This window comes from Fringilla coelebs (assembly GCF_963513975.1).
Source record: "Fringilla coelebs genome assembly, chromosome: 3".
NCBI classification, from domain to species: domain Eukaryota; kingdom Metazoa; phylum Chordata; class Aves; order Passeriformes; family Fringillidae; genus Fringilla; species Fringilla coelebs.
This window is the reverse complement of record NC_140030.1, coordinates 85,197,907-85,215,292: the sequence shown is the minus strand read 5'-3', so window position 1 is coordinate 85,215,292 and position 17,386 is coordinate 85,197,907. Positions and strand designations below refer to the sequence as shown.

The following is a 17,386-nucleotide window of genomic DNA, read 5'->3' as shown; positions in this document are numbered from 1 at the left end:
TCTTTCTTTTTTTTTTTTTCCTTCATCACATCAAATTAGTTTTAGGATGATTTCATATACATATGGTTTAAATACTACTAACAAAGCCAAAATGAACTCTGAAAACCACCAAAGGAACATTTTAGTAGGCTCTGAGACACTGTCCAGAAAATGTTATTTGTTTTCTGTTTTCAAACTTTCTAAACAGATGAATGGTTATACTCAGAAGTTGTATATGTAAGATAAGAACCAAATAGTAAAAGAAAAGGCTTGTTCTTGGACTAGAGATGTCAACACATCATCGTTTCTCTTCTGTGCTATGCATCTACTTGTGTGGTAAAAGTTGCCAAGTGTGGGGGGATAATGAAATTAACATTTCATGGTCGCATCCCATTTAACAGTTTAAATTTTTATTGCTTTATGCTTTCTACAAGAGTTCTGACAGAGCTTCCTGTATATGGGAACTCCAAAGCAGAGATAGACTCATACTGCAGAAAGGAGTATTGCTGTCTTGATTAAGCCATGGTTCTACTCTGAAGAAGGACTTAATAAAAATACCAGTTTGGGATTCTAGCCAATGACTTCCAAACCAGCTTCATTAGTTTTTTCCATTTACATGAGGAAAAGAAAAAGCTGTGGAGAGAAAAATCAATGGAGTTTCTAATGACTAGTTCAACCAAATCTACTTGGAACACTCAAACAAAAGTTTGTGGCTAGCGTATCAGAATAGACAATAAAAACCTTGTAGAGCAAATATTGCCATGTGCTGTTTGGAACTCAGAGTCCTGAACTTGTTCTTGTAGGATTTGAAATTTTTTTTGCCTCTATTGGCATTAAATGGGTGTGACTAAAAGTCCTTTTTGAAAATAGATAAGGTTTTGCTGCAGTGTGAATCTCAAGTTTGCTTAACAATGCTTATTCAGTGGCATGATGATTTCTTCAGCTTCTGTCATAGCAACATTTGCTTTGTGCTTCCACCTGTACTGATACTTGATCTGGCTTAGGCTTGTCTGCAGTATAGTGTGGCTGATGCCATCTCTGTAGTGCATAATGTCCCTAAATATCAGTTCTGTCAAGGAGAATGTCCTTAAATATTAATTCCATTGTGGATTTTTAGCTGGGAAAAAAAAAATCCAGTCCTGCTTCACAGAGCTGCGAATAAAAAAGTCATAGGCATCCCAGTAAAATAAGTGAAGCTGGCTCTGATTATTCATGGAATCAGAATTGCTGAATGAAGTACATTTTCACAGCATATAATTTTTTCTTAGTATAACTGCATTTTAAGTAAGTTTGGGAGTGTTTTCTTGCTTGACACCTTTCCCTTGGCCTGTTTATGTTCATTCCAACACTACTACTCACTTCCTCTTCATTTGCCCAGCATCACCTCTGGGGACAGCATAGCATTTGACTGCACTCTGATGCTTATTTCACAGGACTGTGAATTCTAAAATTCTTCATCTGTATGAATTAATGATCAAAATCCTTTTCCCTCTCTGTCTGAGCTTGCCTGTATAAGTGAAGTAGCCCAATAGAAAATACTGCTAAGGCTGAAATTTCCTTACAGAACTTTCACCACCAGCTACAAGCGTATGCTATTTCTGCACACTACCTACTTGTTCACATCCAGTATGCTGCCATTTTCAGGTATTCTGCACAGTTGTTTTCTATACCTGTGCTGTGGCTGAATCAAGAAACTGAGCTAGGTTAAAGATCTATTTTTAGCTGGATCAGTTCCCAAAACCCATTTGGTTGTCCTGGCACTATTAAGACTTTAAAATAAAGGGGAACTGAAGTGGAGACAATTGAACCAAATGGTCCATATTATTCCTGTTAAAGGACTTTTCAGCTAGTAGTTTTTCTGTTAAGAGCTGTCCTTTCTGGATCTGTAAGACAACATCTTCAGTACTTGCAATGGGCAAGACATTTTAACATCTGCAGTGTTGCATGCTAATGCAGATTATGTAAAAAAAAAGGCAATATGTTGGTATATCTGATCTGAATCACAGGATAGGTCTACATAAAAAAATTACTGCAGAATAACAGAGGAATAAAGTAGAGACCAGAGATTAATGTAGACAGTATAACCAGGATGTTTCTATTACTTTTTTCAGCAGCTATAATAAATATAGATTTAATTGATGACTCAATAATATTTATTTATTATTTTACTACTCTGTTTTTTGCAGCGTCAGCATTTATGTCCAGAGAACAATGTAGTCATACTTGTTATAGTTTATGAATAAAAATACTATCTGTATGCTAAACCTTTATTCTCCCTATATAATCTCAATCTTTAGCTATTTATGAAATGAGGATTATGTAGAGTAATTTTAGATTTAAGTTTCCAACAATACCTTGATACAACTAAACAAAAGGTGCTTTAGATTCTTGAAGATATTTTATATGTTTTTTAATAAAAATGCATATGTGATAGCATATGGTAATTAAAATCTGAGAGCTTTTAAACTGAGTGTTTAAAACTTTTGGTTCTGCATTTCAAATATATTGAGAAAACCTGTGAAGTGATGCTAAGACTGCACATTTCTAAAAATTGTCCAAGATTTTCTGTGTTTTAAATTAAGGAAGTGTGGCTGTAGTTATTCCCAAAAAAATATATTTAAAGCCAAACATTTTATGAAAACTTTGTCATGCCCTCTAAAAATCTGATATTGATTTTGCCACACAGAATTTTTTCATGAAAGTAATAATGTAGAAGTCTAAAGCTGTATTGGAAGTCCTAGTCCTTGTTACACTGGTAGCTACCTATCAGGAAAAAAAAAAGGTTGATGTACCAATGGAGTAATTAATAAGTTCTCAGAGATCAGCATTCAGTAACTTTTCCTCCAGTCAAGCTGCCCTTTTTTAGTATTCCTCATGTAGTAAGACCATTTGTTTTGCTGATGTTAGAGTATTTTGGACCAACCTTAATTGCTTACAGTGCAATTTGTCCAGATTAAAGTTATCCAAGTATTTTCCAGAATATGAATGTTGGGTAAATCCTTTTGGGTTCTTTTTGCATGTTCATTACAGGTCCAATAGCTAAAAAATGGGATAGATTATTTCAGTTGCCAGATTACTGAGCTATAAAGCCCTGAATTTATTTATCCACTGAACATTGAGTTCCTTTTTTCCTGTCGCTGTAGACACCAATGAATCAAGCCTCAAGCCGATCTCACTGCATTTTCACTATTCACATCTCCAGCAAGGAGCCTGGATCTGCAACTATCCGACGTTCCAAGCTGCATTTAGTGGATCTTGCTGGATCAGAACGTGTTGCAAAGACTGGAATTGGAGGCCACTTACTGACAGAAGCCAAATATATCAACCTGTCATTACATTATTTGGAGCAGGTAAAATTGAAAAGGAGTAAAACATTTCTCCCTTTGCTAAATTCCTGTTTAACAATGTGCAATGTTTTGGAAAACTTTATTCCAATATTTATTTAGTCTTAGGATATTTATTGCAGGGGTTTTTTAACCATCGAATTGATGTGTCTTCCTTTAAAATAAAATACTTTAATTTAGGGCAAACTTAACAATTAAGCAGTAGGATTATTGTAGGTATACAGGGTAGTATTTACAAAATAGTTTACTTGTTTTATTTGGATTACTAAAGATATTTACAATATTTGAGCTATATTTCTCCTAAAAATGTTCTTCCTAATCTTCTTCCCCTTCCACAGCTGGGATCAGAATGTATCACTGAAAAGAAAGTGTTTGGGCTTTATTTGGGTCAAACATTGTAATATGGTAAATTATTTGGCTCTTCTCTCATGTGTTGTTTTATTCCTCTACCAATTTGATCTTTTTGAGAGAGAAGTTATCATTGGTAATGTATTTATGGATTGACTTCCATAACTGGATTTATGCTAATAGTATTCATGGATGTAGTATAATAATAAATAAATAAATAAAATACTGTTGTTATTATTATTGTTGTTTTAGTTATTATTAATCTCCACAAAGCTTTGTCGTTCACCTGTTGTTACTAAAAATATTCACCCTCTTAATTTAAGGTGTACTAAAATCCCTATCCTGCTTTCACTTTTGCTTTTTGTCTTTCCTCTTTGGAAAAGGCAAATTTTGAGCAGATTGCTCCTAACCAACCTTATTCATTAAAAAGAAATACTTCAGACAGCAGCAGTGAAAGGAAACTTTGGAGATAAATATCTCCAGTAAAAAGATTTGGTTAATTATGGTGATTCTTATTATTAATCATGTTTTACAGCAATTATGTAATTATTGCATTAATTATTGAAATAATTATTTTAATACTATATCTTTAAAAAAAATTAAGGTTTTAATATATATCTGTCTGATCTACCATGATGTTTTGTATGGTTGATGTTTATGATGCTTACCAAGTTAGAGTAAGAAACACTTGGCAATGAATGAAATCTCTTTTGTGAATACTGTGCTATTAAGCAATCACTGAAGATTTTCACGTGTCCATTTCAGATCTCACACCTGTAAGAGAAATTAATTTCTTCCTAAAACTAAATATTTAATATTGTTTACACAACACAGCATGCACTGTTCCTGTTTCTAGAAATTAATAATTTTGTATATTCTAATGAACAATACAGTATTTTCTCCTAAGGCCTCTTTAAAATTTTTTATGTAGAAGCATAGCGGGTCAGTGAGGCTGTCATTTAGGGGGACAATTAAGGAGAATACAGAGAAGAAAAAGGCTTAACTCTAAAATTCAAATCTGTACTTTTTACCTTACGTTAGATGCATTAACTTACATTAAATATGTGCAATATAGTAAAATATGCAGTTGAGGAGATCATCATTAAACCTGAAAATTTTGTGGGTGTGTATATGTGAAAAATCTTTAAAATAATTATTAGGGAATATAACTGGTCTACTTGCTGGGAAGAATATTTTTCAGTTTTGTGTTAAGTGTTTTTCTGTTGACAAAAACAAATATCTTGGATTTAATTTGATTTATCGTCAGAGGTATTTCATCTGTCAAAAGAAGAAGCTTAAGGTACAGCAGGTGGCAGTCAGTCATTTACTATCACACTAGACTTTTTTTCATGCCCCTCATTTGTTTAAATTTTACCTTGAAGAATAATGTCTGTATTTGAGTTGTACTCAAGGGAAGTGATAAAGATCAGTGACTCTAAAATGGACATCTTCAGAATCATACAAATTATACTCAGGATCCCTTCTTATTTATTGTATGATTTTTATGTATTTAGCAGGGAAAGATATTATTTTTTCATGGAAATTTTAATTCCTATTCTAGAGAAATACTGTTGGAAATAGGCATGTTGGATTCTGTCTGGGATTGTGTATTAGTAGAAATGTTTTCTAATATTGAATAAAAGCCCACCAAAGACAGTAAAAATATCTTTTTCCCCCAAATCAGTGGGAATTTAACCATTCAATTCTGAACTTGCCGTGAATAATATTAAAGTGCACAAATGCTTCAAAATTTTAATTTCTTATTAGAATTTTCAAGTCTTTAGCTACCTGCTGGTGGTCTAGTGTTGATTTTATGCCATTTTGAAATACTTTTCACAGTAAAATAGTCATATTAAATGATTTGTATCAAGATGACAATGAGAACAGTTCTGTGTTACCACACTTCCTGTACTTGCTAAGTACCGGCAGCATGTTAAAAAAGTCTTCAGATAAATCCACTGCACTTTTACTCCAAGCAGCCTCTGCATCTAGAGAGAAATGAAGATAGTTTTATGCAGAAATGATAGCAGGAATTTGGAAGTACTTATTACTGTATCTGAGTAGCCTTTTTTTGTCTGAGAGATGTACTAGCATGTTCTGGAATTACTACACCAATGTAACTGTGCATATGTAGATTTTCCCTTATGGTAGAAATATAGAGGATCCTAGACTGGATTTAGAGTTGCAAATTAACAGTTATACTTCCATGTGATTTGACACTATAATGGAATTATTTCCCAAAAAAACCCAGGTTACAACGTTCTCTTTGCTTTAATGAATGTGTTTGTTAATCATCTTTTGACAGGTGTTCTGTTTACAGGATGTTGAAAGATTTTATCCATTAGTGGATATTTGCCATAGAGGTTTTTTTATAGCTTGTTTGTTTGGGTTTTTTTAATATTATTTTGTTGGTTGTGGTTTTTTTCTGCAAAGACCACAGTTTAAGCTTCTAAATTCTATTAGGAATGGGAAGTAGGATGGGAAACAAAAAGGATTCTGAAGCAGGAGTATGGCTTCAGAGCATGTGATACGCTAAAGAGCAAGATAGAGGTGTACCTGGCAGCTGTTTCTGCAAGTGATGCATGCCAAAATGCCCATCTCTGGAGGATTCTCTGAGAGCAGGATGGTGTGAGATACTGGTGCAAATCTTGCACAAAGGATGTGGGCGGAAACAGGGACTCTTGGGCATGCTTCAGATCATGTCATAATCACTTACAAGTCTTGCACTTTCTCTTGTCCTAACAGTGTTTCCACATGTGTCAGTGGACTTATTTGTGAGTGATTGCACCCGCTCTGTTTCATAAAGAATTCAATTTTACAAAAAGTGGCAAGAGTTCTGACAAACTAGGGCTTAATTTGGTTTGTTTGACCCACTCAAAATGAAACTTTCTGCTTTAGTGACATTATTAGGCTTAAAATTACAGCTATTTTAAAAAAACTTTTTATAGGTAAAGGATAATAACACCTTAAATGAGAAAATTTTCTGATTTTCGCATTTGGTGCCTCTTAGAGAATCCAGGTTCAGGTTCTGTACAGGTGGTCTTTGTAACTTTGTCAAAGTATTCAGATTCTCCTCTTTCTATTCCAGATTACTTGATTGGATTGTAAAGATCTATTTAGTGATTAAGATGTTTTACTAATGGGACTTAAGACTAAAATAATTTGTGTTATGAGACTGTCATGTGACAGTACAATAGGTTCTGCATCATGGTAGCTGGTCCCAGCTTTCCAACATTAGTGTGGGAGGGTTCTGATTCTAACTGAACTGCAGACTTCCTGCATGGACTTCAGAAAAAATGAACTTCCCTGTAACAACGTTCTTATTTTTAATGGAAATAACATATTTTCTCTCTGGTCTTTTCTCATCTTGTCTATTCCATTTATGGTCTCTGTGTGGCAGAGGCTGAGAGTGTGCTTATTAATGTATGTGCTAGACTACTATGAGATTTCTATGCAATATTATAAACCAACAAGGCTTTAACATGTTTCTATATAACAACTTGTAACATATGAGATTTGAAAACCTTGATCCAGGAATGGGTTTCCAGCTTCCTTTACAAGGAATTTTCTTATGATGCATTTTTTGTCTCTCAGGGCTGCCAGTGTAGGATTTATAGTTTTAACTTTCTGAAGACCATTTAGAGAAATTAATGCCACAAAAAAGTGATTACTAAATTTTCTAAAATAGCACTTTTTAAAAATGTAGCATAAACAAAATATACACTGATATGTAACATTTATTAAAGAAAAACCAACTCCTAATCATTTAGGAGAGCTTGCACAAGTTGTGCAGCTGAAGATTTTCATACAGTGCTTGGCCAGATAACAGTTCACATCTTTTATATCACAAGACATCATGGGGTAATCTAGCTTTTTATTTAATAATTAGGTCCCATAATGTAAACAGCTGAGGAGGGAAATGGAGAATAGTAGGTGTACAATTTCCTTTCTGGCCAAGGCATATATATTCTAAACTGAATCATTTCTTTCCAGCAGTACATTGTAATCATGCACCCTTTTATTTGTGCTTTGCTTTCCAAGACATTTTCTCAGAAATAAATGTATTGGCCCATGTACAAAGTGCATGTTTTAAGAATGTGTAATTTTTAAAGCATGCTTTAGCAAGTATTGAGGAAGTTTTTACTTTAATACTATCCATATTTTGTAGTTATGACAAAAAAGTATGAGGAAGATTTTCATTAAGTTCCCGTGTCTTAGGAAAACCTGTGGGTTTGAGTTTATCATGTTCAATTTCCATGTTGCTGAGAGACTGTAAGGCTAGGGCATGATAAAATTTCATGTATTTGATCTTTCAGGTCCAGCTCCTACAAAGATATATAAACATACTAAAATTTAACTTGGAATTCTTTCAATAAAGCCAGTGCAGCAAACAGTGGGGTGCATAAGCATCCTGGTTTTGTGTCAAAAGTTCTTGAGCAGATTGGATTTGTTCTTTATATGTTTTATATGTTGGATATGTTCTTTATATGTCAGACATTCAGAGGCATATAAATTTAAGTATTTTATTATTGCTATTGTTTTAGGTAATAATTGCCCTTGCAGAGAAAAACCGGTCCCACATTCCTTACCGAAACTCTATGATGACCTCAGTGCTAAGAGACAGCCTGGGAGGAAACTGCGTGACTACCATGATAGCAATGCTTGCTATGGACAAAAGAAACATAGATGTATGTTATTTCTATCTTGAACAAAAATCTTGTCACTTCTCTATAGATCCTGCTCTTTTGATTTTTAGTATAGATTAAAATTCAAGTGTGTAAGCTTTTATTCTTATCCTTTTAAAAGAGCATTTAAATTTTGTTTCTAGGAGATAATTTGGAATAGAAATAGATAATCAATGAAAAGTGCTATAGGATAGAAATAAATCCTTTAGAAAAATGTGCTTTTCTCTAATCTCAAGTCAAGTAGAAAGTGGGAAATTACTTACACCTAGTGATGAACTATTCTTTTTTTCAATTTACTGATTTCAATTTACTGAACAAGTTTTTGAGTTATAAAAGTACTTTTCCACTTTAAACCTTGGGAGAACTTTTTGTTAGACTTCTTTGGAGTCAAGATTTTATAGATGATGGTAGACAAATGGAGAGTTCACTAGGAAAGGAAGGGAATAGGGGGGAGTAGTTGTGGATTTATGGAAATTTTTCAAATATTTTGTGTCCTGTCACCAATTTCCTGCACTGGAATTATGTGTAGTGATGTTTTCTCTTTTTTTACAAGTAGGTCTGTATTTTTTATCAAAGGGCTGTAGTGAATGGGACTACATCTGTCTGGAGAGTGGTCAGCAATGATATTTCTTAAGGTTCAGTTCCAGGGCCAGTTCAGTTCAATACATTCATCAATGATCTTGATGCAGGAGTTGAATGGCCCAATAGCAAGTTTGCTGATGATGCCAAACTGGGAGATGCTGTTGACTCTCTTGAGGGACAGAAGACCTTGCAGATGGATCTAGATGTATTGGAGCATTAGGCTGTGATTATTGGGATGAAATTTAACAAGAGTTCTGCATTTATAGTGGAGTAATGCTCAACACAAGCATAATTTGGGAGACCAGTGGATGGAAAGTAGTCCTGCAGAAATGGATCCAGGAGCAGTGAGCCCTGGTGCCCAAGAGGGCGCCACATCCTGGGATGCATCAAACACAGCACAACCAGCAGGTCAAAAGAGGTGGTTATCCTGCTGTCTGCTCTTCTCATCATGAGCACTGTGTGCTGTTCTGAGCCCCACAAGTTAAGAAGGATTTGAAGGTCCTTGAGTGCAGCCAGAGGAGGGCAACAAAAAAGTCTGGAAAACAAGTCCTATGAGGAGCTGCTGAGGAATTTGGGCTTGTCTAGTTTGTAGCAAAGAAGGCTGAGGGTCACCTCATTCCTCTCTGCATCTCCCTGAGGAGGGAAAGTGGAGAGGGAGGTGTTGAGTTCTTCTCCCTGGTGTCCAGTGATGGATTGTGTGGGAATGGTTCCAAGATATGCCAGGTGAGGTTCAGGCTGGACATGAGGAAGCATTTCTCTGAGAAATGTTAAACACTGGACCAGGCTGGAGAGGTGGTTGATGCCCCAAGCCTGTCACCTGTTTAAGAGGTGTTTGGACAATGCCCTTAATCATGTGCTTTAACTTGGTCAGGCAGTTGGACAAGCTGATCTTTGTAGGTCCCTTCCAACTGAAATAGTCTAGTCTATTTTATTCTAGAACATGTAGCAATGTGAGTACATAGAACTTCTCAAAGCCATTTATATAGTTTATTTCCTGATTTTCTTAACATAAAAGCATTATAATGAATAAACAAGAAAAGAAAAACTATTTAATCTAAGACTGTTTTCTGAAATACAGTGGAAAATATTATACTCAAACCAAACTTCATGTAGTTGTAGACTTTTCCTTTAGGGAAGTGGACTTTGCTGTTAAATGAAAACATATTGTTCGGACTTGCAAACGTAGTTATGCAAGCATATTGTCTGGTTACAAAGGCAGCTAAGTAAGTTTGTTAATTTTATTTTAAGCTCTGTGAGATCAGAAGCCTTTCAATTCATCAGGTCTATCTCACATTGTATTCTAGATTTCTATTTTGGAAGTATTTAGATCAAGCAATTATCCAATACAAACAATGAAAATTTTTGTGCTCTTGCTTTTACATATACTATTTACACTGCAGATCTTATTCTTCAATCCTCCCAAAACAAACAAAAAACCCCAACAAAACAACAAAATCCTTTCTTTGTTTCCCAAAACTGAAATGTCCATCGATGGAGGATGATAAGCTAATATGTCTGAATAATTTAAAAAGATAAGTTGCTAGTCTTTAGAAAATGTCAGAATTGGGATAGGTGCATGAGTCATTATCTATAGCTATGTAAGGGCAGCATGTTGGTTTGTTTTTTCTATTGGGTGTACATTTCACTGACAAACGATGCACAAGATAAAACTACCTGCAGTATGAATTGAAGTTATATAATAAAAGCCAGTTTCTGAAGGGCCTAGTGTTTTGTCTTGCAATGAAAATAATGAAGCAGAAAATTCAGAGTAAGGGCACTCATATGAAGAAGACAAATAGATTATTATCCTAGAGAATTGGATTATATTTCTACTTCTGCCAATGAGTTTACAGAATTTAAGTCACTGCATCAAATTTTTTTGGAGTGCTTGGATAAAGATGTTGATTCTGAATTGTAGATACATTATTCAATATAGCTGTAACTGAAGCAGAATGTAAGGTATTTTGAACAGCAGATAATGAAATGACAACAATTGAGTACAACTTTTTGCTACTTTTGACTTCCATTTTCCATTCTGTTCTTTTTCCATTCCATGCACTTGCAGAAAAGGTTAATTGATTAATGCTTGTGAAACCCTGAGGTGTTATGATGAAAAGCATGGTATAAAAATTATTAGGAAATTAGATGTCTGACTTGATTACCATTTTGATGACATGGAATGAACAAATTGTAAGCTAGCATATTGAACATTGAAAACTGAATTGATTACCTACTCATTAATTTAACATACTGCATACTAAACGGGGCAAAGAGATCTAGTGGAAATGTTTGTATGTGTAGTGTAGATATAACTGTATGTACTATCTGTATAGAATTTAATTAAAATCACATTGGCTGATCATCATTGCGAAGGAACAGCAGAGGAGATATAGAGCCCAACTAATACAATGTGAAACTCTATTTAAAGTGTAAGGCCTTCCTTTCCTTTGAATCTCTGTGTATATGTTGTGTCTTTAGCAAGAATCATCTTTCATCATGTGACCCTTATTCAGGGTTCCAAACTGAAACCTCCGAGCACTTAAAGAGACAAGTTGTGTAGAAAAAGGTGTATGAACATAACATTTAAACGGGTGTTTTCCTATATTAGAGGACTGAAAACTGCAGAATTACTTCCATTCTGAAAATCAATTGTGTTACAGTAGTGAATTAATTTAGGGGCTAACAAATTCTCTTTTAAATGCAGGCTGCCACATCCTATAAGGGTTTTTCATACAGCTTCTCAAGCATCATTTGAATTTGTAAGACTACTGGCTAGTATTCTGTGTTTTATTACTTGACCAAACTGGAGACAGGTGCTGAGGTGTTTTTCATTAAATATGCAGGTCTTATAGCAGGGTCTGGCATTTAAATGTCAGCTGATCTGGAATGTGAGAACAATACTTATCAGCATCTTTGATTTCTCCCTGTGAGCTAGATGGGAGTACATAATAGCTGTCACAGAGTTTCCCCAACCAACTCAGTCTTGTATCTTTTTTTTTCCTGCCTTTCAGTCCTGCTGATCCCTGTCTTAGCTCATCTGACAGATTTTTATCTGGTATCAGTTTCCCTGTATGCTTCCCAATTTCAAGTCTCCTAGCTTGTTTCTCAGTTGTCCTGGATTTCCACTATTCTTTCCTCCATCTTTTTCCCAGCTTCTTTTACATAAATTACCTAGTCCCTTTTCCACCAAAAAACCATCCAACCAACCAAAACAACAGCAGCAAACCCCCAAATTTTATTTGTTTTCTCTTTTTCTCATCATTCACAAATTATTGCCTTCTGAGTAGCATGGCTTTGTTACCCTATAGTTCCAGCTGGGGACTTAGCTGAAACACAGTTGGTCAGGGGATAGACTGTATCAATAAAATATGTCCTATAATTTAACAGTTTTATGTGCTCCTGTCATTAATATGCTAACCTAATTTCCCTTCATCATTGTTATTTTGGAATGGGAAATGATAGAATATTTCTGTAACATGCTCAAAAAATGGAAATATAGTTTAATGGCTCTGTTAGCAGTCTGGCTACTTACCTGGTGCAAAGGTAATTGGAATTCTCTCCTCTCATTTTTTTTTAATTTCTCTTCCAGGAATCTATATCAACCTGCAGATTTGCACAGCGAGTTGCTCTTATTAAGAATGAAGCAGTTCTTAATGAAGAAACTGACCCCAGACTGGTGAGAACTGTCTAGGGACAGAGGGAAGGAGATTGCTTGGTTTAAGTTTTATTGATCAATGGCAGTCAAATTGATGTTGGGGATTTTATACTAACGTGTCCCATTAAATTGTTTTCAGATGCAAGCTCCAACTTTTTTTCTTTAAAATAACAGCCATGTTAACTTTTTTCTTTTGGACACAATTAAAATTAAGTGGATCTTTATCAAATCAAAGGCTTTCTCAACTTTTAAAGCATCTGAGGAGAAGTGGTCACTTTCATTCTCATCTTAGTGTTGTCTTTTTAGTGTGAGAATTCCAAAATTATAGTCCCAAATCATTGTATGGTTCTAAAACTCTAAGAATGTACTAAGATTGCTAGTCACTTGATGAAGGTGCACAGCTGCACTGAAACAATTTGTGCATTAAAAAGCTGAAATATATGAAGCCCTTCATTGAAATTGATTAAAGGAACATTTTAGACAGGAAGAACAAACTTGGTGAAGTTACCATTAAGAAAAAAAGAGGGAAACAAGCAAAGGAGAAATAGCTAATTATGTTGGGTTAGGGTTTGAATGTAATTAGCATATTTCAGTATTGTTAATAATTGTGCTTTTATTTTTTTCTTGTCTCATCTTCTTCACTTTCAAAGGAAATAGAAGATCCTTGTCAGGTTTTCAGCTAGGTTTTTTTTTTTTCATTATTATTAATTTTATTTTTTCTTGCAAGCAATTTCTAATAGCAATAGTATCACATAGTTTAAAAAAAGGCCAAAACATAAACCAAATAAGCATTGAACAACTTTTTAATTCCTGTCTGTTTTCTTTTCTTTTCTACAAACACTTTCTAGTAGAAAATCATGCAAAACATTTCTTCCATGGCCACAGAAAGCTTTGATTGAGGTAAAGCATATGCAGGCTCCTGAACATTTACTACATCCTGTGGAGCTATACTCCACAAGTTTGGTATGTCTTGCTCTGCAGGATCATTTAGTAAGTAAAGCAAAAGTGGACACATGAGAGTTAGAAAACCATCCTCTCTTGTGGAAAAAGCAGGGGAACACAAGTACCTTGAATTTATATGGCCTTGTGCTCATTATGGAATTTGTTGCCCATCTTAAGTGTACTCCCAGGGTGCAACTCTATTATTCAAAGTGCTGGATTTAAGAACTTTAATAATTTTTTTCATAAAAATAAATTTTTATTGTAATAAAATAATATTAATTTTATGAAAAATCAAAAAACAATTTATTGTCAGTATCTATCATCTGTGAGTTGAATGCATGCTTTATAAAGGGTGTTCACAATACCTCTTGGTGGATCTGAGTTAAGTCAGATTCTCATTTATTATTTTTATTCTTCATAATGGAGAATTCCTGACTTTTTATCTTAATGAGAGAATGAATTTGTACGTGTTGTACTTTTAAGTGACTCATCTTTGACCCTCTCTCACTCATGGCTAAAGGACATCATTTGAACTGAAAATCGAAGTCTTGAATTAAACCTGATATCTTCTGGCATTCATGTAAAAATAGAAATGAAGTTATTTTGCTTCTGTAGATTTTTGTTTGTTTTAATGCTTGAAAATGAATCTTCTATCCATATCATCAAATTGGGATGTCTGTTGTTGCCAGATTGAAGTTAATAATCCTAACAAATTTGAACATTGAACAGAGATGTTACTGTGATTCAGCTGTCTACCATTTTCCACTCCCACCCCAAATTGAATTTTCTTGACTCAGGAGAGGCAAAACGACATCAGAGTGTGGCACCAAAATGGGGCAATATAAAATTAGGGTAAAATGTTTGGCCTGCAACATTCTCTAGTATTCTTGAAACTTCTCTAATTAACAGTCATAATTTTACTAGACTATTAAATAAAATATTGTGGTAGACTTTCATTCTTTATTGTAAATAAAACATTAATTTATTGTTTAAAAACCCTATAAGCTATAGGTTTAGAGTTAAAAGTAGGAATCATATGCATGTTTAAAATAATTTGGTTTTCAAAGTAAAAACTTAGGAAGTTATGATTCAATTTAATCATTAAAAGAAATAGAAACGTTTGAAGGAGTTATAACATCCAGCGAAAATGTGTGTCGTCAATTCCAACAATCTCATTACTGGAAAGAGCATGCAATCAAAAATTATTAATTTTCCTTAAAGACATTCTCATCTTGTAAACTTATTTTGCACATGGAATCAGTGTATGCAAATCCATCTAAAAATATCACTGGCCTACTGATGCATTTGAGTCATATAAAGGCAGGCTTCATTAAATGATCAACCATGAAGTGTCCAAGAATATACTCATTCGTGTCTTAGACTCAGGTATTTGCATATTGCTCTGCTTTGTAGAATTTGGCTTTGAGAGTTTGACTAGTTAAACTTGGTTTTATACAGACCTTTATTCCCAAGTTACAGATTCTGACAACTTCCTAGAATTTAAAAATCTAGTCAAGTTTTCCATGTAATATTATCACATTACTGTTCATTAATTCAAATTAATTTCATTATGTTGCCTTATGCCATCAGCTTGTTGCTAGCAATTGATGCATCCTACGAGTATAGCATGCAATAATTCTAATAATAGCAAAATTTCACATGAAAAAGAAAAAAAAGGTAAGATTAAAATTTTGATATTGCTTTGAAATTTGTTTCTATAAGGGAAAGCAAAAAAAAAATCACTTTTGCTGTGTAGTTGCCCTTAGTCTAACAAAGGTGTCAGTTTTTAAATGTGTTTTCATTATTAAGAGGCAAAACTAATGAGTCAGAAAAACTCTTTTTATTCCTATGTCAAATAATATTTCTCTTTTGCAAAATATCTTTTGAACTCTTTCTGTACAGCCAAGTCTTCTAAAACAAGAATTTACTGAATTTGGAAGACTTTTCTTGGGTTTATAAATGGAAAAAGACAAAAAAAATGTGCTTGGTATATTTAAGGCATTTTGACAGTTTTTAGAAAAGACATCTTGTCCTAAAAAAGAGAAAGCTGAAGTATATTTACCTAAACTCAACCTTCTACTGAAAAAGTCATAAACTAGCTATTAATTTGTAGGTGATGCTTGGTTTATGTCTTCCTGTTTGTAGATGATTATCCAGCTGAAAAAGGAGATCCAGGATTTGAAGGATGAGTTGGCACTGGTGACTGGCAAGCACAGAACATCAGCGCTTTCCCAAGAAGAGCTACTTCAGTAATGTCTTACATTGTTTTCATTTTCTTCTTTTATTATTACACTTTTCATCAGTTTCTTTATTGGCATAAATATTTAAATTCATCTCAAAGTTTTAAACTTCTTTGTGAATAATGAAGTAGAGTTAGGTGCCAGTTTAGAATGGCAGATTTCCATGAAAAGCTCTATGAGGCTGCTGGCTGTGTTTTTGCAGCCTCAGCATTGAGGAAGTGAAGTAAAGTAAACGCAAAGGATGGGAATGCCTGTCAAATGCCAGGCAAAAAGAAGTGTTGTATAATAGGGCAGGATAAAAAAGTTTCTCTCAAAACTGGGTATGCAATCTGTATAGATTCAAAAAATATTTTTGTGCTAATATGTATCCTGCTGCAGCACTAGTTTGATATAAACTAAAAGAAATCTCACATTTCAGATCTACAATTAGTCAGTGTCTTGAAAGCCAAATATTCTTTTTTTAACTGAACATGCTGTTGAAATATACTATTAATTCATGTAAATATTGTATCATTCTGTAGCTTTTGGCAACAGATCAGTACAGCATATAGAAGCTTTCTAAATATGATGTGTTTACTCAGGTCTAAAGGTTCGCAATAACTGAATTGCGTTTCTAGGTTTGAAAAATTGATTCTGTAATATGGACCTATTTAATTACTGTACCTCAACTCTATAAAGAAAGAAGTAACTGCTGAATTTTGTTTGATTAGTATGTTAGCAGTAACCAAATTGAAGCTGTGGGAATATTTAGTCTTTAATTTCTCAAGGGACTGCTCCAGAAGACAACTATCAATGCTCACAATTTCCCCTGACACAGAGGAGTGTCTGGAGACATGAGGACAAGTTGTTACCTTGAACTTTGAATTTCTCATGTAGATTGTTGTCATTATTGATCATTTATATCAGCAGTTATCAGTATATTCTCCTAACTAGAAATGTCCCTGTAGTTCCTATGGAGTTAATATATATTTATCATCTGCTCAACCACAAGTGTCAAATGCACAAATAACATTGCAGAGTAGCACTAGATGTGACCAAGACTAGCCATAGAAAGTACCTTTCTTTTTCATTACGTGCAGAATTAAATGCCCTCATTTAGTTTCTTTTTTAAGAAGTTTTTTAAGTTTCTTTTTCATTATATGCAGAATTAAATGCCCTTATTGTTAGTTAGTTTCTCTTTACCCTGGCAGAAGGGTAAAAATAAACCTTTTTAATCTTCAAAAGATGACTGACTTTCTTAGACATACTTAAATAATCTATATGTTGGCTTAAATAAGTGCTTCCATAGCTTTCATTATTGTAAAAATCTGTCGCATTAATTTTTAACTGTGGTCTTGTTTGCTGCTTACTTTGTATAGAGAAACTGAGGTTTTGGAAATCATTTGGGTTTTCTAAGACCACAGTAAAACAAATCTTATTTCCTAAGATTTTTATCTTTTTGACATGGAAATGACAGTCTTATAAAATAGGAATAATTTATAAATAGTAATGGATTAAGGGTTGATTAAATTTTTCATTATGATTATGCAAAGGAAAACTAGGAATGTACCACCTGCATACAATTACATTATAGCATACATCTGGGAGGTCTGATTCCAAAAATGTGACTAA

General features: G+C 34.0%; 1 protein-coding gene across 1 annotated transcript in view; it reads left to right on the top strand.

The window, feature by feature from the left end:
* KIF6 (kinesin family member 6) overlaps nucleotides 1-17,386 on the top strand; it is a gene marked incomplete at both ends in the record, with an annotated part of 150,300 nt that overhangs the window by 31,361 nt on the left and 101,553 nt on the right. The window contains 4 exons of the mRNA XM_084203576.1: nucleotides 3,123-3,329; nucleotides 8,216-8,359; nucleotides 12,528-12,614; nucleotides 15,681-15,784. Coding sequence (XP_084059702.1) covers nucleotides 3,123-3,329; nucleotides 8,216-8,359; nucleotides 12,528-12,614; nucleotides 15,681-15,784 — 542 coding nt within the window. The remainder of the gene's footprint in view (nucleotides 1-3,122; nucleotides 3,330-8,215; nucleotides 8,360-12,527; nucleotides 12,615-15,680; nucleotides 15,785-17,386) is intronic.